The sequence below is a fragment of the Vombatus ursinus genome, unplaced genomic scaffold (assembly GCF_900497805.2).
Source record: "Vombatus ursinus unplaced genomic scaffold, bare-nosed wombat genome assembly UNPS02014812.1, whole genome shotgun sequence".
Classification (NCBI taxonomy): Eukaryota; Metazoa; Chordata; class Mammalia; order Diprotodontia; family Vombatidae; genus Vombatus; species Vombatus ursinus.
The window spans coordinates 89,342,198-89,370,150 of NW_020954590.1; the positions used below are offsets into that span (position 1 = coordinate 89,342,198).

Here is a 27,953-nt window from a genome sequence, read left to right on the forward strand (position 1 = left end):
AACGGTCCACTGAGCATTTAAAGCCAAGCTATGAATTCCAACTCCATTTACATTAATAGCATAATTGAATTAAAAACATTTTGGTTAAGTGCACTGTCATTGTTTCAAATACTATGGGTACATAGATGAAAAATTCCTGCCCTTAAGGAGCTTATAATCAAATAGGCAGGTTGTCAGGATAAGAAATGTACACAAAGAACCATGAAACAAGTGAGAATGCTATAAGGGCACAGGAATAAACAAGGCGTTATCAAGAACTTGAAGAGGGATAAACATTTCCAGTCAAAGGTTACTGTAAGAAGTGTCACTTAAGTTGGATTTTAAAGAGAGAGATTTCAGTAAGGTGGTGATGTGAAATAAATGTGTTCAGGCACTATGTTTTAAAAGTCAGAGCTACTGTATAAGAGCAGAAGACAGAAAATATTCAAAGAATAGGTAGTGATCCATATTGGCTCAAATGGAGTGTATAAAAGCGAACAGGATGAAATATAACTAGAATGATAGGCTGGAGCCATATTGTAAATGAACTTAAATGTCAAAATTTTAATCTGTATTTCAACCTATATGCAATGGGGAATCATTGAAAGTTCTGGAAGCAGGGGAGTGACAATGCATAGGATATACCTATGAATTAGGAAGGTTAATTTAGTGAAAGATGCATTGGAGAGGGAGAGCAGAGAGACTTAATTTTTGAGGAAAGGGGCAATAAGGTCTTATGTACGGGTAGGCAGTGGCAGCACAGGTACAGAGCAAGAGACAGATAGAAAACAGACTTCAGAAGTAGATTAGAAAGGGCTTGGCAAATTACTGGTTGTGGGTAAAAGAGGAAGAGTAACTACAATGCCAAGATTTTGAGTGTGGGTTAAGTAGGAAGATGGTGATATCATTCAAAAAAAGAGGCTGGAAAGAAGGACATAATTTGAGCACAAAATGATGAATGAGTTTTGGATGTGTCCATAACATGTTCATGTAGAGCTATCCAACAGGAAGTTAAAAATGCAGGACTGATGTTCAGAGGAGGGGGATCAATGCCTTAAGTAGAGTTTTACCCAGAGATGGGAATGGAAGCCTTAGAAGGGGATAAAAGTGCAAAAAGAAAGAAGTTAAGGAGAAAAGTGACGGGGACTAAGAACAAGCTCCAAAGGACACCAGCACTAAGGGGACAGGACAAGAAAGATAACCACAGCTTTGTACGGCTATAAAGGCTATAGCCATTGGTAAAGTCAATAAAATGCTTCTTAAGGGATAATAAAGTAAAAAATACTTTACATAAGAAATGTATTTTCTTTTTACTCTAGGCCATTGCTTTTTTTTTTACACTAAAATTTCAATTTAAAATCCATAAATTTACTTGTTTCTATTCTTCTTACATTAGTATATTAGGTTGCTAACCATATGTACACACACACACACACACACACAGATACTAATCTGGAATACTAAGTTAAAAGTAATTTTAGAAGTTCCTGTAAATACCTAAACCTTCTAATGACACTATTTGTTATTTTAAGTAGCTCAAATAGTAGTGAACCAAAAAGGAAATGGAATGAGTACCTTACCTATCTACGGCAACAACAACACTTTGTGAGCTGGTTTCTCCAATGGATTCCTGAATACTTGCTATCTGCTTCCAGTCTACATTTCCTCCAACTACCATAAAAATAAATTACGAAGTCAGTTCAGCTTTTTGGGAGGAAAAGAGCAAAGACAATTCGGTAGAGGCACATTAATATGATTGATAGATACCTAGAATCAATTTTCCTGGTTAAATACAAAGGTTTTATGTGGTATTCTTTTCAACAACATCACTGGTAACAGTATCTTAGGGTTGCCAAATATATACAGTGTTGCTACAAATACAAAAATGGCTTACAGAGATATAAAATGTGATTATTAAGGATCCTAAAATCAAAGCATATTGAAACATAAACCCAGTAATCTAATAAAATCAGTTCCGAATTACTTAGTATAAAATGTCTGTCAACTTACCTAGAAAACTCAGCACTTACGCAGACTCATAGTTTCAACTATCACCTTTATAAACATGATTTACAAGTCTGTATCTCTCAGTTTAGTTACAGTCTGCTATTCCCATTTGGATGTCCTATTTTCACTTCAAATCCAACATGTTCAAAATTGAATTTTTTTTTAAACTTCAGATCTCCCAGCTGCCCAAACTCATAATCTTAAGACTCATCCCTGATTTCTCTTCTCTTTCACTAATTCTAGCCAACTGATAAATTAAGAAGCCATTAATTAATTTGTCCTTTGAAACGTCTGCAGAAATGTCTTTCCACTTCTACTCTTGCCATCTTAGTCTTTCGACCCATCATTTTACGTCTCAATCTCTTTGCCTCTTGTTTCATCCCTCTCTAATTCACTCTGTATTCTTATCAGACAAATCTTAATAAGACGTTTTCATCATATATTGCTCACTCTCTTTCCTCCATAATTATTGGTTCCCTTGTGCCTGTAAGATGGGATTCTAATTCTTTATGATATTCAAATTCCTTATTCTTACTCTCAAGGTGCTCCAAAATTTTGCACCATTCTGTCTTTTCATATTTCCCTCTTAACATTCTCCTACATGGCTTTCTTTGTACCTTTTTCTTATACTTTCAGTTAACCTTAACAGTACTAGCAAAATGCTGAGGATATAGCTACAGAATTTCAGAGTTGCACAGGAAGTACCTTAAAGGACGTCTAATTCAACTCATTTCTACGTGAGAATTCTACTGCCTTATAATATCCCTGACAAGAGGTCATCCACCCTTTACTTGAACATCTCTAGTGGGGGTAGGGTGACCCACTTACTCCCAAGGCAACCCATTTCATCCTTGGACAGCTAATTATAAGGAAGCCTTCCCTTATATCAAGTATAAATTTTCTTGTTTGCAATTTCTACTCACTGCTCAGGGCTCTGCCCACTGAGACAAAACAGAATAAGTCCATCCCCTCTTTTAAATGACAGCCCTTAAAATACTTGAAGACAGATAACATGTCTTCTCAGTTTCTCTTTTACATCAGAGAACATGTCCAGGTTCTTCAACTGATGCACCTTAGAATAGACTTAAGACTTCTTTTTTCCTGACTGCTCCTCTCTACATATAGTAGGTGTTTGATAAGTAACTGATAAATGAATATAATATGCCAATTGATATTTTAAAGATAATTTATTATAACAAGAAAATGAAGAGCATAATCTATAGGAAAGAACACATCATTAATCTTTATGACTACCGTGCTCTCTATGCCCCTAAATATACTTCATCTTCAAATGTAATAATTTATGACTATATTCATAAGGCACTGTACATTGGTAGCTTATGAAACAAAGGGCTAGAGAGGTTACATTTGCATCAGTCACAACTTTAACAGGATAACATAAAGATAGAGGAGTTTCTAAAGGGTATAGAATTGTCTGGATTAGTTTCATCTGCCCAAAGTTGACCAACTGACATTATTTACATCTGCTCAAAGTTGACTAATAACCAGCAGAAGCTCAGAGCACAAACATTTAGCCCCAAAGAACAGTGAAATTCACTATGAAATTAAACCACAATGAGCAATGGGTTGTTGGTACAAGATAAAGAGGGAAGTGAAATTTCAGTTTATGCAGCACTCAATAGAATAAATGATGAGCAAGATATTCCTGTAGGGTCACACAACAAATAAAGAGCTCGGCAGAAGGTTAGTGGTTGCAGACTTATGGCAGTTTATCATGCAAATAGACATTAGGCAGGATACTGCAAAGACAACTGATGATCGATATGATCTCTAACTTATAACAGGATCCCTCAGAACTCTAAATTAAGCAGGAGATCAAATACTCCATGGGAAATGTCAGTGGTTTAGTTGTCTGGAAAGATGTTCATAGCAAGGATATGAGGGTAAATTCTACTGTTTGGTAGATCTGAACTCTCATTATTGTTGAGCAAAGACAGATTCAAATGAATTACTATTCACAAATACACACTAAAGAGTCTTGAAACATTTATCCAGGAGTTGAAAGAATATGTTTCATGAAACACTGGAAAAATGTCCCAAGAATCTGCATGATGACAAAATATTGTCATCACCAGTTTCTGATTTTTCAAGTAATCGATGAAAGGTGTGATTATTTATATCATCAAACTAAACAGGAATATATTTGCAATGGCGATCCAAAGCAATCTCTAAAAATGACTAAGCCATTAGGTCTTTTTCTTTTAACTACACATATGTAACATGCATATTTCTTATAATTCAAGATGAAAATTTATAGGTAATGTATTCTAAGCATTTTTTTTTCAGTTCATTTTACCAGGCTGGAGGTACAGATCTTGAAATCTAAATTTTATCAGAACAGTCAGTAGATATATTAACATGTATGTGTAATAGGTCAGTTATCTTTTCCCTTGGTTAAATATAATGTCTGGAGGAGAAGCAGTGCTAGAGAAGTTTGTTAAATGTTTTAGGATCAAATTAATTTTACTTCATTTTTAGATATAATACTAAACATTTTCAAAAGTTCTTTATTTTTTATATTATAAAACAAAACAAGACTTGCATTTTTACCACAAACTATTCTCCATTAAAAATTGCAGCTTCTGACACTAAATAGGTGTGTGACTTTAGGCCTCAGTGTTTTCACCAGCAAAATGAAGCAGTTGGATTAGACAATCTCTAAAGTTCTTTTCTAGAGCTAATGTACTGTGACTATAAGACAAACATCATAATGAATGTGTAATTAGTTGTAAAGAACTGAAGATTTGTGAAATGCCCATTCTTATTTCTAAGAAAAGACAAAAACGAGGACTAAAACGAGATTGCTTCGTGACTCCAGAGAAAACAGACCTTCTGAGAAAATAATCCCTTTTCCTAGGCATTAACTCCAGGCAGAAATGTCCCCGGGGGTCACATAAGCATCTGTCAAAAAATCATGTAGCTTTGTTTTTCTCCTCTCTTATTAAATAGCATCTCCATTCCTTTACCACCATGTTGACAGCTCAATGCTGATCCTTTCAATCATCTTCTGTTCCAGGAACAACACTCTTACCAGCTAGAGAGCTTCTAATTCCATTGGAAACTGTCCCAGCAACCTGATATACCACAATGGTTTCACCAGAAAGTAGCCTAGAATTATGAGGTGGTCCCAGAGAGATACGAACTACCCCTGAAGGAAATGGAGGCATAACTTTCCTTCATCTGGACATAGCCCTTCTAATGACAGAGTCCCTAATTTTCTTTCTTGTCTTCCTGTGATAAGGCCTTGTTCTGCAATCATAACTTCCATATGGTATAGTTTGCGATCTAGGATCAGAGGATCTGGGTTCAAATCCTGACTCAGCTACTCATTACTTACATGACTTTGAAAAAGTAATCTAATCTCCCTGGGCCTCAGTTTCCTCATCTGTAAAATGACTTCTAAGGTGCTTTCAAGCTCTGGCTCTACAATCTTTTAATCTCTTTCCCATAACATGGCAAAGTGAGTTCTACAAGTTCTTCTTTACCATAGTCAAAACTATCCTAGAAGGAGATTCTAGAGTCTTTGACTGTACTGACCCCATTACCCAGCCCTTATTGACAAAAAGTCTACTGCTGGCAGTTCTGCATTTAATCAATCACCTGATTCTTGCAGTGTTATTCTGGGTTACTTTTGGGGGCAGGTAATGATCTTTGCTCTGGAGTTGGCTTTGCTACCCATTCTGTACTTAGCTGTGGTTGGATAGGGTTCCAGATCTCTTTGGAGGTAGTATGGTATAGTGAATAGAATTATGGACCTAGAATCAGGAGACTTTAGATCCAAAATTTGCCACTCCAACACGTTAGCTGTGTGATCATGGGTACTACATACCTCACAGGATTGTTGTAAAGAAAGTGATTTGCAAAACTTAAAGTTCTATATAAATGTGAGTTATTACCATTATTATATCATGTAAAATATACTATCACATTATATTATAGATATAGAGTATATTGTATTCTTGAAAATGTCCCTCCAAAATGTCTTATTGTTTAGAAGTCCTCTTCCCACATATGCTTTGATGTGTCTGCTCAAAAATGATGCATCTTTTGATGCGTCTCACCAAAGTGTTCTTAAAGGCTAAGTAAATAGCAAGATGAAAAGACCAAGTATAGGCCTAGGGAGAAACTATGTCTGTTATCCAAAAACCTAACTAAATATGAAGAGATTTATTACTAGAAGGTTGGCCGTGAGGTGATGAACTTTTTCAGGCAAAGCAATTTACAAAAACCATCTACTAAGGTGGACTACAATATGTACTGGTGGAAGGAGACTCTAATTGATGAAATCACAGATCCTTGAACTGAACTGCTGTGCTGTGAAAACTCCATGTGCTTGTATTCTGAATTAATTTGAACATCTGTACTCTTTCTGGACCTCTTATGGTTGCTGCAATGGTTTGTTCACCTATATTTTGCTACCATAATCATTCTCTTACTACCTAGAGCGCCAGCTACCACCTAGAACTTTGTTCTTACTCTAGAATGGATTTTCAGTTCTCCACAAAGGTCACCAAGCATTTGTCCAAATGGCTTTGGATTCCCACTTTTGTTCACCAAACTGGTGGCACATGGCTTCTCTGTTGGTGGAATTCTTAGGTCTTACATGCCAGTTACTGTGGCTCTTAAGAATCTGGGCTTAATTACCCAGGACAGCCCAGACCACTTGTTTCCTTATTGCCATAAATGGATATAACTTCCCAAGAATTATCCATTTCAAGTCCAACCTTGGATCAAGAATTCAGTTTTGGTCTCTATACCTTTGCTGAAATAAATACAAAATCCACTTGGGTTTTCCAGGATTTTTTGGTTACAAGCAATTAGGGAAAATTTCCAAGAAACAAAGTTACAATTCAAAATGGTGTAAGATAAAAAGCCCTGTGTATTAAGTAAGTTGCCAGTACTTTAGAACCAATTTTCCTTCAGTTTCAGATGTGCTCTTTTCCATCTTGGCTACATAATTTCTTAGGCTTCCTTCTTTTCCTGACAAGACTCTATACTCTTGTCTAACTCAAACTGCTCTTCAGTTGAGTCTTTTGCTCCTAACCTCTACTATTCTTCCAGATGAAAACTGGAAAGGCCTAGGCATAGGCCTGATAGCAACATTGACAAGGGTTATTAGTATGATTGAGAGCTGACCAGATAGCTTTTTCCTCTCTTTATTCATCTTAATTCATTACACAAGAAAGATCAAGATGCATTTTACAAACTCTTCAGGCAATATTTTAAAGATATAGGAAAGTAACTCCTAATTAGAAGATGAAAAAACACATTTCAATTAAAAAAAAAAAACCAGTTAGAAAATTCTCACCTAGTCCGAGGCCCACAAACTCATCTGGAGCCTGATCCTTTGTTCCACTGAAAGAGCCTTCTCTGCCTCGGACGGTGCCAGAGATGTAGCGTGGCTTCACTCCAGTCCCTATAAGCTGTGCCAGCTCCAGCTGACTGATGCATTTCAGAATCTTAATAGTAAGCAAACAAACAACAAACCAATATCCTGAGAAGAAGTAAAATGGGAGTGGCAATGATTTTTCTTTGAAAAATCTAAGTCCAAAATATAAAAAGCTGTAACTTTTTATAGCACCTCACATTTGCTGCAAATAAAATAAATTCTCCTCAAAGTATTTCAGCTATATTCGCTGTTTAACTATTCAGTATCAATATATCTCATAAAACAAAAATGCATTATAAATATAACAATAAACTAATTATACCTCATGCCATGAATTCCCCAAATAGTTTCCATCTGTATGAGCCACTGTGATGAGTGTCTTTATTGTGTCAATGTTCTTCTGCTTCATTTCAGTAATACCTGAACTCACTGTGAGCAAAGTGAATCTTGCCAGTGCCTGGACATAAGCATCTCTTTCAAGCTTTGGGTGAGAGAAAGAGAAACAGAGAATGACCACTAGTTAGTTAAATGAAACAAAACAAAACAAAACAAACTTCTGGACTAAGTGGATGCAAGTATGTATGTGTGTACAAATATGTATGTGCCTATACACAGATATGTTTCAGATCATATGTATATATTTGATACAGGAATAAAAGTATAGCCTCAAAAATAAAAAAAAAACATACAGTGCCTGTTTTGATCACAAGAGAGTTATATTCACATACACATTAGATTATCAAGTGATGTATAAATTTGAAAACACTATGTAAATGTTAAAATTTTTTATATATTTAAACAAAATATTCAATCATATCATGTAGGTAGTAAAAACTGAGAAAACATTCTTTAAAATATTAATATTCTCTGGAAAAAGAAATTTCCATCAAGCCTTATCATGATTTTTAGACACACCAAGAATCTAAGCAATAGAAATCACACAGAACAACAGAATAAAGCTTAGTAGAAATTTTAATTTAAATTTCACTCAACTGAAGGAACTTCATAAAATCTTAATTCATTTTCAAATAATGTAGACAAAGAAAAAGTTTTGTAGTTATATGCCATATTAATGACATATATAACATTTTCAGGCTGACTACAAAAGCCGAACATATCAAAATAGTCTGTTACCTGAATGCTGAAAATGCAAGCAATTCTGATTGCACATCGTATGCCCTCCAGACAAAGAGAAGCTACTTCGGTATCATCACAATCTTGTAGGCCCACACTGAATGCAGCCAGAAAAGGTGTCCAGGCCAACTAGAAAAGTTAAAAAATATAATACGTTCTAGGAATTCAATCTGTATATATATCCGTTAGTGTATGATGATAAAACACTGATTTTCATAAAAATGTCTGAGAAACTCTAAAATATATTCTGAATAAAGAAAATGAAACTTTACAATTTAGGGACTATAATAAGAAAATACAATTCCTGGCAAAATGAGTTCTGGCAGGCTGTTTCAGAAAATGGGAGAATAGCGTCTTGAAGCTAATCTGGCCATAGAAGTAGAAGGGCTGAGAAACCTATTTTTAAGACCAGCAAGTGAAATACTTAAACATGTATTAAATATAACAGCTGAAAACAATTAATTTCAAGTAAAACATTAATGGCTGTTGTACAAAGAAATAAAATCTTTCCTAACAAATGGCTTCCCATGTCCCCAAAGTACCCCATTGATTTTTCCAAATGCCCAAATATTAATTTCAAGGCTTTAAATCATTTTGTACTTTCAGTACCTGAATTATCTTCTTCCTCTTAAACTTGCTCCCTGAACAAAATTTCAGCTTTGATCTTTCATATATTGAAAAAGTTACCTGTTCCACTTAGACAATTGCTTTTAAAAGATCAAATCTACCATAACTAGATCAGTGAAAGTCAACAGAAAATGTTGGCCTAGAAGTGGAAAAAACAAGTGCCCGGAATTTAGGTATATCCCCATTCATTTTTATGTTATTAACAGTAACAGCTCACATTTATATAATACTAAGGTAAATGTTTTTGTTGTGCTGTTTTTAAATCACAATAGCCCTATATAGCAAGTAGATATTATTGCCCTTATTTTAAAGGTGAGGATATGAAGGCTCGGAGGAGCTGTGATTTGCCCAGGGTAATATAGATGAGTCTCGGCAGGTAAGAATCAAACCTAAGGATTCTGATTCTAAAATCAATGCTGTTTCCATCACAGGAAAGTGTCAGACAAAAACGTGGATGGATGGCAATGATCCAAAATAGTATTTGATCCTCAGTCTATTTCTCATCCAATTTACAGGATAATCCCTATAGTGCTCATTGCCCCCTGTAATACTGTTTTATATGTTTTATTGCAATGAAACTAATTACTGTTAAGCACAGTCTGCTGAATGAAGGTGTACAAATTCGGAGAGGATAAAAATAAGGACTGACATTTACGAGGTATTTTGATTATATATATGATCCATCTGATCCTCACAACAGCCCCATGTGGTAGATAGTAATATCCCCATAGTACAAGCTTAGAGACATTAAGGGCCTTGCTCCAGCTAGTAAGTGCTGGAAGCAGAAGCTGTCTAGCACTATCCATTTGGCCATAGTTGTCTCCCTGTCCCAAGAGAAAGCTCTTCAAATGATGCTGGAGAAAAAAATGGCAGGAATGGAAGGAGATAACCTAAACCACTTCCTAGGAGCCCATAGGAAAGTTTAAAGCAAAGATTCCTGCTCCGGGGCAGTTAGTAGCAGAAGTTTTTATATAGAATAAGAATATACTTTCACTTAAGAATAATGTTCAAAGGTTTCTGCAATTGTAGGCACTTGTCAACCATTCATATGTTAAAGCTAACTGCTTTTTCCTACTGAATGAATATCTGAAAAACATATTCCTTTCCTTAGATTTCTAGGAATTACTAAACATGGATGCAAAAAATAATCCAAGAAAGAAGGCATAAAAACAAAAAAAGTCTTTGAGAAAACAGACTGTCAAGAGTCTATCCAGGCTGTAGAATGGAAGACAAAAGTATAAGTCAAAGAAAATAAATTCTGAATCACCAGAGTCAATCAACTAGCATTTATTAATTGTCTACTAAGTGCCAGGCACTGTGCTACATATAACAAGCACTTCAGATCTATTCATTATTCCTGATTATTATTCAAAGCATTTAAATTAAAATATAAAAATATATCTTATTACCAAAAATCACTAACAATTCTCACCTTGAACATAGGTCTCACATGTTCCAGATGAGTTGCACTGGTAAAAGGTGCTTGAACGTGGCTGACTGCTTCCATGAGAGCTTTAGCTGTCTTAGCCATTTGTTCCATTTCTAAATTATACAGAAGTCTCCTCTGCTTTTCACTGGCTACATCTGCAATAATTGTATTTATATATGCATAGTTAATGTTGCTAAATCAAAAGTAAGGCTTTTTACCAGTTACCATTTTATTTACAATGTAAAAATGAATGGTTACTAGTAAATAAAGTTACAGTTTAGAGGAAAAAGTCTGAGGATGGGAATCAGGAATAATAAGCTTCTCAGGTGAAGCATGGGAGCAAAGAGGATTTAGTTGAAAGGCTAAGGAAAATTGCCTTCCCACTTCAAACATGCTTGCTGTTTTTCTGGGAGTCAAGAAGTATATAGTAACAATGGCATTTCAGGGTGTTTAGGTGTCTCAATGTATCACTATAGCCTTCTTGCCTCCAGTTTCTATGAATTTGATTCCATGCTTCCAGAAAAAGCTAAAGGGCAAGGAGAGAGCCCTTTTAGAATACTGCAGAAGAGCCAGAAGGAAGAATATGAAAAAATGGAAAATACAGGCTGAAATAAGAAAAGTTAAGTAGAAATACTCAGCATGTTATAAATATAGCACCTGACAATCATCATCAAGTCCAAGTAAAAAGTTAATGGCCAATCAAGTTCAACATTTTTCTTTTGCTCACTATCTCCAACTGAATGCAAATTTCTAGTTCTTGACTCCAAAGTCTTAAATTACTTCCCTATTTCCATTACCTTCATTACCCTTCTCTAATTATGTTCCCTGGATATCATTGTAATATTATCCCCATATCTTTTGGAACACAAAAAAAGCGGTTGGAGAGTATCCTCCTGACATTTTTATCTGAACATTTGTCTTTTTCTATTCTGTTTTTTGTCTCTGAACAGAATTTAAGTACTTAGATCAAATAAGCATTATTTCATCATAAAACAGAACTTGGAATTTTCCAGATATCTTTACTTTCTGCCATTTCACCTATGGTTGGGGAAAGATGGAAAAAGACATGAAAAATCATTTTCTAGCCCTACTCTGAGCCTTGAACAAGTGTAAAAGTAATAAGCAAGTAAGTGTGAAGCTTCTTCAATTTACAACTGTACAGAATCAATGTGTTCATGACAGTGCATGAAAAATTCTATTTTTGGAATCTGTGGCAAGTTTATAACAAAAAAGAAAACCAAAAATAAACAAAAAAAGGAAGATGGGGACTGACCTAGATGTAAGATGTGAAGTTTCAACTGTTTGGTCAGCTTTTAGTCTCATGAGTGCACAAAGAGATTAGTTTTCCAGATAGGATTTTTTTTTTTTAGTTTTCATCAAAACATTACCAACAACTTGTTTTCCTGACTTTCCCCACTTCCCTACTCCACCAGTTTTTCTTTATATTACAAAGTAAAGAGTATCTTTCAAAATTAAGTGTACTAGGGGCAGCTAGGTGGCACAATGGATAGAGCACAAATAACTTGTGCTTATACTCAGTAATTATGATTCTTTAAGAGTAGATCACAGTTAAACAAAATTTTTCTGATAAGAAAATTTCACAGGGAGTAAAGAGAATCTAATAACCTCTTTTGCTTCCAAGTAGCTGAGATGCTTCTGCTACAGCACTTGGAAATCTGGAAATCACTTTATCCTCACTCTGCAGGACATGCTCTGGCACCTTGCTCTCAATCTTCTGGCTCAACACCCATATTCAGATGTTGCTTCAAAGAGAGACCTCATCTTCCTGAACTGCCTGGTTCTCCTACACCTCATTCCCTTTGCCCATGTCTGACACATCATCCAGTCTCAGTACTTGATTTTCACATCATCCTTTTCTGCACAGGTCTGTTCCACCCAATTACCTGGCCCCTTCTTAACTTTCCAAATTTCTTATTCCTTACTCCTTTACTTACATACTCTGACATCAAGTAACAATGGCCTCCTTGCTGTTATTCATATGTGACACTCCATCTCCTGACTGAGCACTTTTACTGGCTGTCACTCATGCCCGGAACACTCTACTTTTCTCATCTCAGCCTCCAAGCTTTCCTTATCATCTAAAGTCCCACCTTGTACAAGAAGCCGTTCCTAAACCCCTTTAATCTTAGTGCCTTCCCTCTGATACTACACCAACTTATCCTGCATTTATTTTGGCTGCATAAAGTTGTTTGCATGTTGTCTCTCCCCCATTGGACTGTAAAGTCTCTGAGAACTGTTTGGGGTCTTTCTTTGTAGCCCCCAGTACTTAGCACAGTGCCTGGAACCTAGTAGGTGCTTAATAATGCTAGCTGATTGGCTGACTTGACCTGTGCCTAGAGCAAGGGTCAGCAAACTATTTCCTACTGCCTGATTTTGAGCTGAGAATGTTTTTTACATTTTTAAATAAAGTTCAATTTTAGCTCACTGTCTGTTTTGGCCCCCTTGCTAGAGTTTGTTGACCCCCAGTCTAAAGCAGAAGCTACAATTCCAACCGTAACATGTTTATGAAGTCTAGTCACGTAAGCCAACCAAGCTTATCTTGACTACTTCTACATATCAATTTCTCCCACACCTAGCAACTCTCTATCTGATTTGGTCCCAACCTTGTGCTGTTATACAGACTGACCTGAGGGGTTTATAAACATTGTTAAATAAGTATCTACCATGCAATGAGGTATATTGAGATAATTTATGGACCAAGGGAGAAATTATACATTATATATAAAGAACCTTTTTTTCCCCACTGACAATCAACATTTGACTAATTCAGGTACTTACTCTGCTTACTTGACTTTGTAGGTATTGCTAGTTCTTTTGTTTCTTTCATTGATATCTTTTTTCCAGCTATTTCATTATAGATAGCTGACAGATATTCTTCAGGAAGGTCTTTACTGTCATTGATACCTCTATTCATTTTAATATACTGTTCCTTTGTCATTTTATTCTTGACCTAAATATGAAAAACAGGCAAAAATAAGTAAAATTAAGATAGGAAAATTTCCTATATTTTGTAGAGTTTAAATATAATCAATCAACAGACTGAATACTTTTGTAGACATGAAAAAGAAAATGTCCAATCATATGTGCATCAGGATGGAAAAAGAAAACAAGAATAATTTGTGTGTATAGATAGGAAGATTAGACAGAGATAGAACTAGCTACCTATTTATCTATTTATCACTTCATAGTTTATGATGTGTTTTCCTCACAACAGCAAGGCAGGTACTAAAAGTTTTCCACCCATTTTACAGATAAAGGAACTGAGGTTTAGGTAGGTAAAGTAACCTCCCCTCAGTCACACAGCTTATAAGTGTCAGAACCAGTGCTCAGATCTCCTGACAAATATGATGGGTGTGGAAAGACATGTGTTGCCCTACACTAGTCTGATACTAAGCAATGTGCAACAAGCAATGAGATAAAGAGAGAATGGAAATGCTTCTCAGGGAAGTCTGAGAACTCTATTCAAAAGTCTTATAAACATTAAATCAAGGTCGCTTATGAGAAAGATAAAGGATACCAAAAAAGCCTAATCCTAGCTCCAAAAGCACACAGAGTTTAAAAGCACATATGTAGTGGAAGCAAAGGTGAAAATATACTGAAATTTAAGGACAAGAGAAATATCAAAGGGACAATTAAGTGTCACTAGGTAACTTGTGCAAGGTTTCTAGTGAAATTTTTCTCCTACTTAAAGGTACCCTAGGTGAAAAGGACCTTATGCATACCTGGATGAAGTTTTGGAACCAAAGTTAGGAGTCTGTAAGATGGTAGCCCCATTAACCATACTTGGGAACCAGCACAGCCATAAAACCAGGTGACTCTGATGGACAATGAATCAGAAGTCCTAATAAACTACATAAATTGCAGGGGAAAAAAAGCAAAATGTGTAATTTTCTGAAACAAAGAAGAAATTAAAAGGCCGGATGCTAGAAGTTGTCCTAATTTACAACAATGGTGGGAGAGATTAGGAAAGTAGTAGCAAGGTATAATCATCTGCTATACTTTCTCATAAATGAACTTTCTCTCAGAATAACTTCTAAAAATCTAAAATGGAAACCTAATCTTTAGGCAGATTACATGTTGGGAACAAAATACAGAGGGATGAAAGAAAAGAAGTTTGTGTGCACTTACCAAACAAAATACAGAAAGTCCAAGAAAAGCTTAGTAAATGTTTGAACAAAATGCAAACAATAGTGAAGGGATACACAATAAAAGAAAAGAATTTGAAGATGGATTGTAATTTCTTTGATAAGGATGGCAAATAGTCTCTTCAAAGACAAGGTTAAAGATAAATTCACATGAGAATTCATATAAGAAAATCAAGCATTGAAAAACATCTTCCTAAACTTAAAAAGTTAGGAAGATAATAATCTTCACAGAACATTTTCAGTTCAAGTTCTGTTTTACCCTTTGCAAAGCAATGGTTCTAACAAATCAGGGAAAAAGGAGATAGGAGTGCTTTTAGCAGTAACTAAGAAGAAACTAATTATAACATAAGTATGGATAGTTTTTAAAAATTACTATTATTCAACACAGGACTCCACGGCCAGTGTTCTCTCCACTGTGCCACCTAGCTGCCCCTAGTACACTTAATTTTTTTTTTTTGGGCTAGGCAACGGGGTTCAGTCCAGGGTCACACAGCTAGAAGGTGTTATGTGTCTGAGGCCAGATCTGAACTCAGGTTCTCCTGAATCCAAGGCCGGTGCTCTATCCACTGTGCCACCTAGCTGCCCCTAGTACACTTGATTTTGAAAGATGCTCTTTACATTGTAATGTAAAGAAAAACTGGTGGAGTAGGGAAGTGGGGAAAGTCAGGAAAACAAGATATTCTTAATGTTTTGATGAAAACTAAAAAAAAAATGCTATCTGGAAAACAAAAATAAAAGAGAAACTATTTAAGGAGGTAACAGGATTAGAAAGGATTACAGTTATTGCTAGAAATCCACAAGCCTGGTGTAAAATGGTCCCTATCGTACAAAAAGGGCATTTCCTTTTTGGAAATCTAAATTACTTTAGAGAATATAAAGAAGTAGTATGGGTGAGTGTAACCGGGGAGTGGAGAGGGAGAGGATTGTAGAGGAGTAGGAGAACAAAAAGGAAGGAAAACCTGGAGCCTTATTTCTAGGTCCCCAGATCTCAAAATAAGTTTATACCCAATGCTCCAACCAAACCAGATTGGTTACTACTGAGAATAAACAAAGACCAAAAATAAAGCTTGACTTAAATAGTGCTCCAATAAATAAGTCTTAACTATATCACACAATATAACAGCACTCTAACCACGAACATATTCAGAGAAAAGGAACATTTGAAAATGAATAATTTGTTAGAATTCATCTAATTTCAAATCTGAGAAAACTAAGAAAAGTGGTTTACTACTATGGGTGAAATAAATACTTATGTGCAAAATGAAAACTATTACTATAGTGCGGAAGACAAAATGGAATGCTATATATCTATAGGAGCTGAAAGCAAGCCCTTTAGAACATCTAAACCCAATTTTAAAAAATCACAACTTATTAAAAATTAAACTATTTGACTGTTTTTGAAGAAAATATAGAAATACAACTGTATAAGAAAGCCACAGAGGAAGTTCACTTGAGAACCACTTTTAACAACTTCAAGAACAAGTTGTTGGATTTCTACTATATATGAGAAGAGAATAATTTTATAAAGTCTGGTCTCATAGTTTTTAACTTTAAATAAAAATGGAGAAAATAATGGGGTTTAATTTCTTATAAATAATTTTCACACATTTAAAAAAGAATGAAGCCAGAAAACATAATTATTCTTTCTAATTCCCAAAGATTATGCTAGTTCAAGTGGTACAAATGGAGACAAGACAGCCGCCAGAAAAGGCCACTTAGTGTCACTGAGTTTTCCTGTACTTCACAGACAAAAACTATCTTACTTAAGAGGACAGTGCCATCTTCAAATATATAGGAAAAAAATAGTTCCTACTATAATGACTTTACCTTCCGTGTCAATTAATAAGTTCATAGGTTTCAAAATGCTTTATATACATTTTCTGTTAATCTCAAAATTGGTTTCCATAATAGGTATAAAGTATGTGGAAATTATTATGCTAAAAGAATTGTAAGGATTTTAAACATTTCCACAGAACTTTTTAATAGAACAAACATACATATTTATATACAAGCACATAAGGCAATCTAAAACAAGCTAGAAGGCTATATAAAATAAACAAGAATATCACCAAAGAAAAAGAGGCTACTAGAAATGTCACAGTCAAAAAACTTCCATTAAGCACCTATAGTCTGTGCCCAAAGTGTGAACTTAAGCCTGGATACTATCATTATTTAGGTTTTATAATTGAGCACACTGTTTTTGTTTTTTAATAAAAATAAAAAGTAAACAAATAAAACAATCCAAAGGTAAACATATCTATAAAATCAAAAGCCAAGATAAAAACAACTACTACTATGTATTCTCTGCTGTAAGGGTATCAGGAAATAAATTTAAATCTATGGATTTCACTACAAAAGAATAGAAGTAAGTAGGAGATACATTTTTAATAGTTCAGCAACATTACTTCAGGAATCTAAAAGATCTGCAATCAAAAAGGCAAAAACAACTATATAAATCCTCATTTGGCAGAATGATGAAAGCTTAAGAGTGTATAAAGTCCTCAGAGGTCATCTCTCGTCCACCTCTGAAAAGTCCAGCTTCAATCTGAAAACATCCAATGACAGGTGACTACATTCCTTAGGAAAAAAAAAAGCTTATTATACTTTTCAACCACTCTACTTACTGGAAGTTTTTCCTTCACACTGATCTAAAATCTGCTTTCCTCAAACTTCCTGGCAAATGGTCCAAGTTTGTATTCTGTGGCCCAGTATGGGGGGGTACCAAAGCCCACATATGTTCAAAAGCATAAATCTCAAATCTAGGCATTCACGTATAGAAATAAAAGACCATAAATATGTATGCAACTCTTCCCTCATTTCTGAGGTGTATAAGGAAAACTTGATTAGACAAAGAAATGGAGAACACCACTTTGGATAAGTGATTTTGAAGAAGCTTTGAGAAAACGAAAGAAAATAGTCACGGAATGTGAAGACATTACAGGTATGAGGCATCATCTTGGAGGGAAAAATCAATGAACAAAAAGTACTAAGGGACTTTAGCTTGAAAATCACTGATATGTAAATCCAACGGATTTAATGGAAGATTATGACAGCTAGATGATATAATGGAGAGAGCACTGGGTCTGAAGTGCTGAAAACCTAAGTTCAAATCCCTCCTCAGATACTTACTAGCTGTGTGACACACGGCAAGTCATTAAACCTCTGTCTGCCTCAGTTTTCTCATCTGTAAAATGGGGGATATAATAGCACCTACCTCTCAGGGTGATTATTAGGATAAAATCAGACCATATTTGTAAAAAATTTTGCAAAGCTTAAAGGGTTATATGAATGCTAACTATTATTAGTAGCTATATTTGCCATTTATTCAATTCCCTCTGATTTTATAAAATGACTAGTTGGCCTAGCTAATATCTAAAACTACTTGAAGGTCTAATATTCTATTTTTTATTTTGGGAAAAGAACTACAAAGATCATAACAAATGAGTTTTCCTTTTAGTATACATAAGGTTCTGAACATTTCACTGATTGTGTGTGTGAATGTGTGAGAGTGTGTGACTGTGTATACATGCACACATGTAACAGACATGGATGTACTGGTTATTTAATCTGGGAAATGTACATTTTTTATCCATTTTTTCCAGTGAGGATGATTATTATTAGCTGGATCTCTTTTCAATGGATTTAGATAAGAAAGCTTTAAAGTATTTTTTAGGGCTATAGCAAGATTAGTACAATGTGATCTAAGACTGACTCTCTCAATTAAAAGATTTCTAATTTGACTCCATGCAGAGCATCTTCCATTACACTGGAAAACACCTTCAATAAGCTTGTATCTTCCTTTTCATGACGAGTTTGATGTTGACATGTAGATAGCAAGTATATGCAAATTAATGTATACATTTATTTTTGTGGTTGCATCTGTTATAGAATCCTGTGTGATTCTTAACATATGTGTGGGAGACACCTTATTTGACAAGATATAAGGCTGCATTTTGTTCTTATTTAAAATTAACAATGAGTGGAAAGATAAGATTCTGTGGTTTCTAAATTACTTTGCCAATTATATGATTATGAAGAGTTCAACTGTAGAAAATCACCTGTAAAAGCTTACCTGTTACATTTTCATGTTTATATTATGAATACACTTGACTGCACCAACTTTTTCAAAGATTTTATAGAGATAAAAAAAGCAAAATACTGGTCATTAGCTGCTGAGATCTTTTTTTTTTTAAACCAAAAAAACTTTTAGACATTTGTTCTTTTCCTTTTTGAAATTTCTCCTCTAAAATATCTTCAAAATCGATTCCCAGGTATCTTTAAATAATTACATCATATACAGGAGAAATTACTTTTGTATGCATTTGGTCAGGTCCAGCTGCTCTACTTGACTAAGTGCCACTTCTTCAAATACATTGGGATTATTCACTGTGTTTGTATCTGAGGCTGAAGTGTTTAAATGCAGCAGTTCTATTCTCAATGATGAGCACAGGTATAGAAATGCTGGCAGATCATGTTCCTTTTGCTCTCTCTGGCTCTCTTTTCACTAGCCACATGTCAACAAGAGCCCTGGGGTGTGGGGGGGGGGAATGGGAGGGTGTGTCTTAACTCTTTTGTCTATCACTGAGGTCCCAGAGAAGGGGGTGATGGGTGAGCCCCATCCAGCTCCCCTTCACTTCTCATCTCCTAGCTAACCTCTCACAAGCTGCCCTACTGCTGTATGTAAATCCTGCCTCCCTTTATCTTTGGAACCATGACCAAATCAACTATGCCCAGGTGTGTCAATCTACATCTGTATGTGTCCTAGGAACACAATTTTTTATTTTGAAGTGACTAGCACACTGGTAATTAGGGTTTTCATAGCTGTTTAGATAAAATCCACTTCGCTTTTTGTCACGTTGCTCCCAACATCTAATATTTTGTGACTCTTTTTGATGGAAAATATTTATAATATATTAACACAAAGCTTCTGGTTAATCTATAAATCTTTGCTTCTTTCATTTATTAATCACAAATTTTATTTTTCAATGTATTTTTTTGTCATCCTCCATTTTTCACAGATCTTTGTACTGAAGTAACTGAGTATTAAATTATAAGTTGATTTAGTTTAGGGGAACATTGTCAAATTCTTAATAGAATTTCTCTTATCCATTACCTACAGTTGTTGACACATAAGCAGACATTATCTTTATATAGGTTTATTTGCTTACAGTTAACATAAGCACTGCAAGATGAGATAACCAAAAAATATCCTATCAAATGATGCTTTTTATTGCCTTTGGTTGCACATTAAAACAAATTCTGCTAACTCCTTCACTTGCCTCTCAAAGAAGAATCTGGGAGGCATTCTTCCATTTAGTTACAACTTATGTATGTTCTCTGGCTTCATTTATAATGAGAATGTCCATATGGACAGGATTCAGTATCTCTGAGAACATATCAACTCACTAGAAATAGGACAAAGACTACATATCAAAAAGTATCAAAGTAATGTTTATCTAGGACTTAAGAATTGTATAATTCTTCACACCTTTTTTATGGTAAGAGGACCTTTGGTAAACTAAAGGTATTTGACATCCGCCACAGTCTTTTCCATCACTCTACACCATTACTGCAGAAAAAGAAGAAAGCTATAGAAGACTGAAAGCCATTTTGTAAATTTTTTTCCCTATTGTCATCAACAAAAATTTCATTGGCTTAGTGGCCAGCCATCTTGTGATGAAGTGCTCCATACCCAGAGTGGGACTGGTTCTTAGACAACAGGCCATGTCTGTCATAGGAAACACCGGAAAACCTTTAGTGCTTCAAAGAATCTTTAGGAGTCTGTGTTTGTTTGACCGGTATAATCTTTGAAAATTACAAATCACCTTCAACATAATGAAAACTTTTCAGAGTTCAAAAGAAATGTTTGTCATAAAACAGTCATTTTACCAGAAGGCTCACATCATGTCAAAGAGTTCAGATCACATCCTCAAAAATGAAAATATTTCCCAAGAACTTCAATGTTTATAGGGAACAGAAAGTCTACTTGGGAAAAAGCATGGGAAATGTGATGAGTTTGGGAAAGGATTCATTCAAAGCCCAATGTTGTCTCCTAATCAAGTAGTCTTTCTAGGGGAGAAATCTTAGAAATGTAAAAAGTATGAGAAATCCTTCAGTTATGCCCTGTTCTGCTCAACATAGGGTCTACAATGGAACCAATGTAATGGGTGCAGGAAAATCTTGCATCAGATCTATAACTTCTTCACTCAAAGGAGAAACTATATAAAAAGTGAAGAATATAAAGAAGTCTTTAAATAAGTCTCAGTACTTCAGGTTCATCAGAGAAATCAATGTAGAAGCAAAAAAATTTACTTCGCAGTGTTTAATACACTAGCTTACCTTAAGGATAAAAATTAGACTATTTTTAAGAAAAAAAGTTCTAAAGAAATCTTAAAAAGAGAGAATAGAGAGACTGTCATTCAAAGATTTCATTGTGTAATAGAACCAAACCCCTAAGACTATAAGATGAATATTTAAAGCGAAATGTAAAAAAAAAAAGGAAAAAAATTAAAAACTAAAACCAATAATTTTTTTTCTTTTCACAAATATGTCTACTTTTGAAAATGGAATATAGAATAGCTAAACCATCATCACTGTACTATTATCATTAGTATCAGAGAAAATAAATCATAGAATCAAAGCGGCAAAACTACCTTAAATTTTTATAGCATTTACTATTTTTTAATGTAAAAGTACTTTTATATGTTATGGCAAGTGAGTGGCAGACATACGAAAACAATCTCAAATGCCTTCATTTGCAATATTCAATTTGGATTAAAATTTAATTTGTAATTTTTACAAACTATTTTTGAGTCAATCATGAGTGCTTAAATTCACTACAGATTTTTCTGGATGAGAAACAAAGGCTAAAGAGAACAATCAGGAATGCAATGAGGAAATTCATTTTAAAAACAAATTGGTCTGGACAAAAATGTGAACAGTAAGAAAGAGAGATATGAATTTTGCTATGTACTTATGGGAAAATTCCAGTTCTTATCCTCTGAACCAAAGACAAACTGGAATAGAACAAATCAGAACAAGAATTAAACAGAATAGTGATTTATTTAAGCAGCTGATTTAAATAAGTCAAAATTTCATAGGATCACATTCAAAACTCCTTTTATTCTAAAATAATTACTGGAAAACTAACTTAGAAAAACAATATACCTGTGGGCTATGAAGATCTGTTGTCAACATGATAATTGAGTAAGCCAAAACATAGGCAGTATCTGCACTAGCAAAAAGGGTTTGTCTGAAAAATAATGAAGAACCACATTACAAATTTTAGTTGATTTTATAATTTTAAGTAATTATAAATCATACTATCTTACTTACCCTTGGTTACATTCTAAGTATCTTGCAGCAAACTTTTCCATTAGCCGATCAATTTTCTGAGCCTCTCCTGGAAGACGAAATCCCTCCAAAAACATGCGGAGGGCTGAAACAAAGTCCTTTCCTGAAAAGTCATGTTGGTCCACATATGCATACATAACTTCTTTGTTAAATTTATCATTATCTCCCAGGAATTCACCCACCTGAGTCTAAAGTACAAACAAAAACAGAAGTTGGCATACTAAAACCATATGACATTTGTCACAGTCATTTCTAACGTTTACGTGCATATCTACAATAAAAGAAACACAAATCTCACAAACTATTACAATCGAGCATGAAAACGACTGCTAATCATATTTGCAAAAAAAAAAAAAAGGTAACTACGATTCCAAAATAAAATATCAAGGGAAATATTTTGAGGCTAAAAATCAAAATGATTAATTATATTTGGGTTATTTTTAATTACATATAATTAACTGCAAAGGTTGGCATTTTAAAGCAATTATAACATACTAAGTAAAATTAATTTAAAACAAAGCTTCCTAAAACAAGTCAGAATGAAGTAAAATGTTGTTCTTACAGAATCTAATCGTTCCTCTTGATGTAAAAATTGAGCAATATCTTCAGGTGAAGTACCAAGCATCCCTTGCTCCTGCAGATATTGTATTCCTCTCTTTGGTTTCTTATTAAATCTGGATGATGTTAACGGCAATATGAAAATTAAAAATAGAAAACCTTATGTATGCTTTGAAAAAATCTTAATCTACAGTAAATTACTTTTCTAAATGAACTCAGCAAAACAAGAATGAGGTTACAATATCCAATAGTTATCATGTAAAGGATATTTCATTATACCATGTCACTTTTATTCCTTTTATGGTAAATAGACTCAAAATGTTATACCAAAACCTCAAGCAGCATCTAGAGGCTGATAATCATTACAACTAATATGGAAAATGGGCTGAATAGTTTTTCTCCATATGCTGCAGACCATTTTCTGGTCTATATCAAGAGAGAAACAATGCTGTTTGCCAATAACCTTAAATTTTCAGTATATGAACTGTAATAAAGATTTACAATTTATCTAGCATTTTTAGAATAAAGCTTCCCTTGCCATTTAATTAATCTAAATTCCATTAATTTCACATCGCTATTGTCCTTTATTAATTAACAGTTTTTGGCTTACAAAGGAAAGACATTGAATTTATAGGAACTATTTTATCAACATGTTATTGCAGGTTGTTGTTGTTCAGTCATTTCAGTCATGTCTGATTCTTCCTGACTCCATTTGGGGTTTTCTTGGCAAAGACACTGGAACACTTTGCCATTTCCTTTTCCAGCTCATTTGACAGATGAAGAAACTGAGATAAACAGGTTTAAGTGACTGGCCCAAGGTCACACAGCTAGTGAATATCTGAAGCTAAATTTGAACTCAGGTTTTCCTGATTCCAGACCCAACACGCTATTCACTGTGCCACCGAGCTGCCCTATTTTAGGTTACTAAATCTATTTCCTGAAAAACCTGTGGAGGATTTTGCATCTTTATTTTACTAAATCAAATTTATAGACTTTTCTTTACAAAAATATTTTCTTAATAGTAGCTACCAAAAAATAAAAAATTAACAGCTGAACCATTAAAAGGAAATTGCAGGGATTAGAATAAAAGATGGCACATGTAATTTTAGAAGTATAATGCCAAGCATTTATGATTATTTTTTAAACAATATTCCATTTTCCCCCCAATTACAAGTAAAAACAATTTTCAACATTCATTGTTTTTTCAAGTCTTCAGTTCTAAATTCTAGCTCTTCCCCCCTTCCTGCTAAAGTAAGCACTCTGATATATGTTATACATATGCAATCACGTAAAACATTTCCATCTTAGTCATTCTGTATGTCAGGGACTTTAAAGACAGCCCAGGTTAGCTTTCAGAATACCTTCCTCTCCCAATATAGCCCTCCTCCCTTCTTTCTTCATCCCCTAAGCCATGAACATACCTGGCTATAGTATTAGCTGATAAAAAGTTTTTTAGTAAACTATACCTTACTTTGAGTATTTGTATTTTAGCAGGGTCTTCTAAACTAGAAAGATTAAAATTAATTAGAGACTACATTCCTACTTCTGCAGCCTTATCTCTAGAGTTTAGAACTCCAGAGAAAATAAGGGAAATAATCATTTTTGAAATCTCCAAATTTGATTTCTATGACTTTCCTACAAGAATAGGATTAGGCCCTTGGTATACTTTTGCTATGGTATTTCACACACTAACTAAAGGTCTTGGATGAAGAAACGATCCTAGAATTATCTCATGTTATTCTATTAACCCACAAAGGATGGAACTTTAAAATTCTGGCAAAATAAACATGTAGTTTTACAGTATAAACATAAAAATATACTTATATGAGACTTAAGAAGAAGATATATTCAATAATGAGTAAAAATAAAACCCTGGAAACCTTTGGGCTTACCCTACCTTTATAAAAAACAGAAGGCAATGAATATAAAATGTGCCATCCCCAAAAGATTTTAAAATCATACCCAGGAAAGAGTTGAAAGCAGCTTCATTAAATAAAAATGAGAGTTATTTTTAGACTTATAGTCAAAATCAGTAAGAATTGGTTTTGAAACGCAAAAGTATATTGTGAAGCAAAGAAAGGCACAGTAAACTGACAAAGTATATGGCTGGGAGAGACAGAGGTGTATGATGGAGGGCTCTTGAAAAATGAAATGAAGCAGAAAAAAGGGGTGGAGAATCTGAAGAAAACAGGTATGTGTAAAAATAATAAAAGCAACATGGTGAGCTCAAGATGGCAGAATAGAGAGACTGGAACAACACAGGCAAGATAGAAGAGATAATGGGAAAGACCAGACTTCCTTGGGCCAAAGTCAGGTACACATACTAGCTTCGCTGAAGTGGATAAGATCAATGCATTAAAACAATTTTAAACTAGAAATCAAAAGGGTGGGCTTATGACGCAAATAGGGAAGAATCTTAGGGACTATTTTTGGAAAGGTAGCAACAGCTAACATCTAGAAGGCACTCCTACATGCTTTAAAAAGCGAGCCTTCACCTTCGTTCACAGTAATGTGTTTGAATACTTTATTACATGACTTAAGTTAACTGAAAAATGTGAAAATGGACTAATAAATGACTGCAAGGTATATACAGTTTGTATCCCAGAATTCATTCATGCACTGAAATCATCTGTCTGTGTTCAAATACAGTAGAGAAGGTATAGGAAACAAGGTACTGCTGTAGTAGTCAGAGAAATAGCTGAGATCCAGACTAGTTTCCCTTTTATCACTCCTGGGGTGTTTAAGAAGAGGGAAGGTGGGATCATTCAACACATGCAGAATTCATAACTCCTCCAACTGAGGTACTGTGGTCTATCCTTCCCAAAGATAATCAACAAGTTTTCACATCAAATTTGACACTTACAAATCTATTCCCTGTTCTATGATTTCTTTCTGTTGCTTTAGGACTTCAAATTGTTCTGGATTGTCAGTGCCAGACATCTGTGTACTATAGCTGCCAATTCCTGAGGATGCTGTAGAATCCAGAGAATTTAAGCTTCCATATCTGTTAATTGTCTCAGAGTGTTTGGTTTCATTTGTCTCTTGCTCTACAGGTTTTTCCTGACCTACAAAATAGAAGAGCAAAACAGAAAAAACTGACAAAAATATGCAATGAAAACCTTTGAACTTTGTTACAATTTTTCCAACATCTTAATTACATGAGTCACAGGATGTTAAAGCTAAAAGGGACCATTTACAGGTAAGCTAACACTCACAGGGAAGTGAAGTGACTAGCCCGAGGTCACACAGCTTGTTAACCAGATGGTATTTGCTTGTTACAGCATTAGCATGAGTTAAAAGTATCACTGTCATAATTACTACTACACTTCAAGGAATTAAAGTTTTATAAAAAGTTGTTTCAAGGAAGAAATTACAAGTGTGCCCCATTTGAGAATATACAATATATGAAATATAATACAAAAATAAAGAAATTTCAAAATAGACAAATTATTGTATTATAGTTAATGCTCAATGGATCAACACAGAAAATGCTTCTGCCTTTTGCTTTATGCTGATAAGTTTAGTGACCCCACCATGGGAAGGAGATGCCCTTTGAGCAAGGAGACATGGGGAGAGAGGAGATAAAGGGAAAAAAAGGAGTCATAGACAGGGAGAATTTTTGGAAAGGGCTTCAGAGATCATATAGCCCAACTCCTACCTGAAGCTTCAATCTCCTTATATAATACCATGACCCCATTACATTTTTTAAACAGCTCTAATTACTTGGAAGTTCTACCACATAGTGAGCTGAAATCTGCCTCCTTCTAATTTCCTCCCATTGAATCCTAACCATGAGTCCTCAGATAGCTGATCAAAATCAATCTAATTTCTCTTCCACATGACAAACATTCAGATATCTGTCCACTAACGTCTCTGCAAATATTCTGTTTTCCAGGCTAGATAGCCTTAGTTCCTTCAACTGACAGATTTAATCAAATGGTTTTAAGTACTTCAAAATCCTGCTCACTCTCTTCTACATAAATTCCAGACTGTCAATATCCCTCCTTAAATGTGGTATCCAAAACAAAACATGGTATTCCAGAAGTGGTCTGACCGAGGTAAAGTACAATAAGTATCACCTGTCCAGTTCTAAATCTAAACAATTTATTTCTATTGATGCAGTCTAAGATTAAATTACCTTTCTGACTGCCACATGGCATTGTAAGCATATAAAATTCATATTTTTATATATTGTGATTTCTTTTGTTTGTTCGTTTGTTTTTTGCCTTTTTGGTGAGGCAATCGGGGTTAAGTGACTTGCGCAGGGTCACACAGCTAGTAAGTGTCATGTGTCTGAGGCCAGATTTGAACTCAGGTCCTCCTGAATTCCAAGGTTGGAGGTCTATCCACTATGCCACTTAACTGTCTCTATTGTGATTTCTTAAAGAGGGGATATACCTTTTCCCAGAAGCAGAAATTTCCATAAATCTTTTAACTTCTTGAAATCAATTTACTATAAAAATCATTTTATAAATGCAGTATCAACTTTTGCTAATGCCATAACATTCACACTGGTATATAACACAAGTCAATGGCTAATCTAAACAAAGTCAATTGGTCCACCCAAAGAAACCATTAGCGATATTTTAGGTCATTAAAATGACCTAAAATGTCCCAAGCACTGCAACGTTTTTCCTAAGCTATAAAAATGTCTCCAAATTAACAAGGTAATCAAAGTATGAATCTAAAGGCAATTTAGGACAAATTAGTTTTGATAATTAGTTAGAAGATGTGTTAGAAGTTAATGATCACACAAAGAAGTAATTAGTTGAAGTGTTTCTCTTAACAAGGTAAAAGACAGATGCAATTTCACTGGAGTAGATTAATGGTAATTTCAACTATCCAGAAAATATTACTCAAAATACAAAAAAAAAAAAATAGTAACTTAAAATGTCACCTTACCAAGGGTTGTCTGAGAATTCGGATTCACGTACTGATCTTTACTCCATTCAACCATACACTTCAAAATTGACACTAAACATTCTAAACCTTTTTTCCTCAGGCTTAACTCCTATTAAAAAAAAATAAAAAACAAAAAAAAATTCCCTTAAAAAAGCTATTTAAAAATAAAAATATAGACATCATTCCTCTGATATAATTAAAATTTGTAAATATTTTTCAAAGTTCTTACCTGAACATTACTCATACCAAGTTCTTGACTGCCCCGTCCTTGGGCTATTTTTGATAGATCATTAACTAATCTTTCAAATATATTTGCTGCATTTAAGTCACAGTCATAGTTTACATAAATGTCCACTACACTCTGAGCATCTGTAAAAACATAAGTGTT

At 34.5% G+C, this 27,953-nt stretch overlaps 1 protein-coding gene across 1 annotated transcript in view; it reads right to left on the reverse strand.

Moving 5' to 3' along the window:
• Positions 1 to 27,953, reverse strand: part of LOC114053877 (brefeldin A-inhibited guanine nucleotide-exchange protein 1) — a 152,101-nt gene that overhangs the window by 45,398 nt on the left and 78,750 nt on the right. Inside the window, exons 12-23 of the mRNA XM_027876985.1 lie at positions 27,795 to 27,934; positions 27,566 to 27,674; positions 25,527 to 25,728; positions 22,668 to 22,779; positions 22,088 to 22,293; positions 21,920 to 22,004; positions 13,386 to 13,557; positions 10,590 to 10,741; positions 8,531 to 8,659; positions 7,719 to 7,877; positions 7,316 to 7,466; positions 1,560 to 1,650 (exon numbers count right to left, since the gene is read on the reverse strand). Coding sequence (XP_027732786.1) covers positions 1,560 to 1,650; positions 7,316 to 7,466; positions 7,719 to 7,877; positions 8,531 to 8,659; positions 10,590 to 10,741; positions 13,386 to 13,557; positions 21,920 to 22,004; positions 22,088 to 22,293; positions 22,668 to 22,779; positions 25,527 to 25,728; positions 27,566 to 27,674; positions 27,795 to 27,934 — 1,708 coding nt within the window. The remainder of the gene's footprint in view (positions 1 to 1,559; positions 1,651 to 7,315; positions 7,467 to 7,718; positions 7,878 to 8,530; positions 8,660 to 10,589; positions 10,742 to 13,385; positions 13,558 to 21,919; positions 22,005 to 22,087; positions 22,294 to 22,667; positions 22,780 to 25,526; positions 25,729 to 27,565; positions 27,675 to 27,794; positions 27,935 to 27,953) is intronic.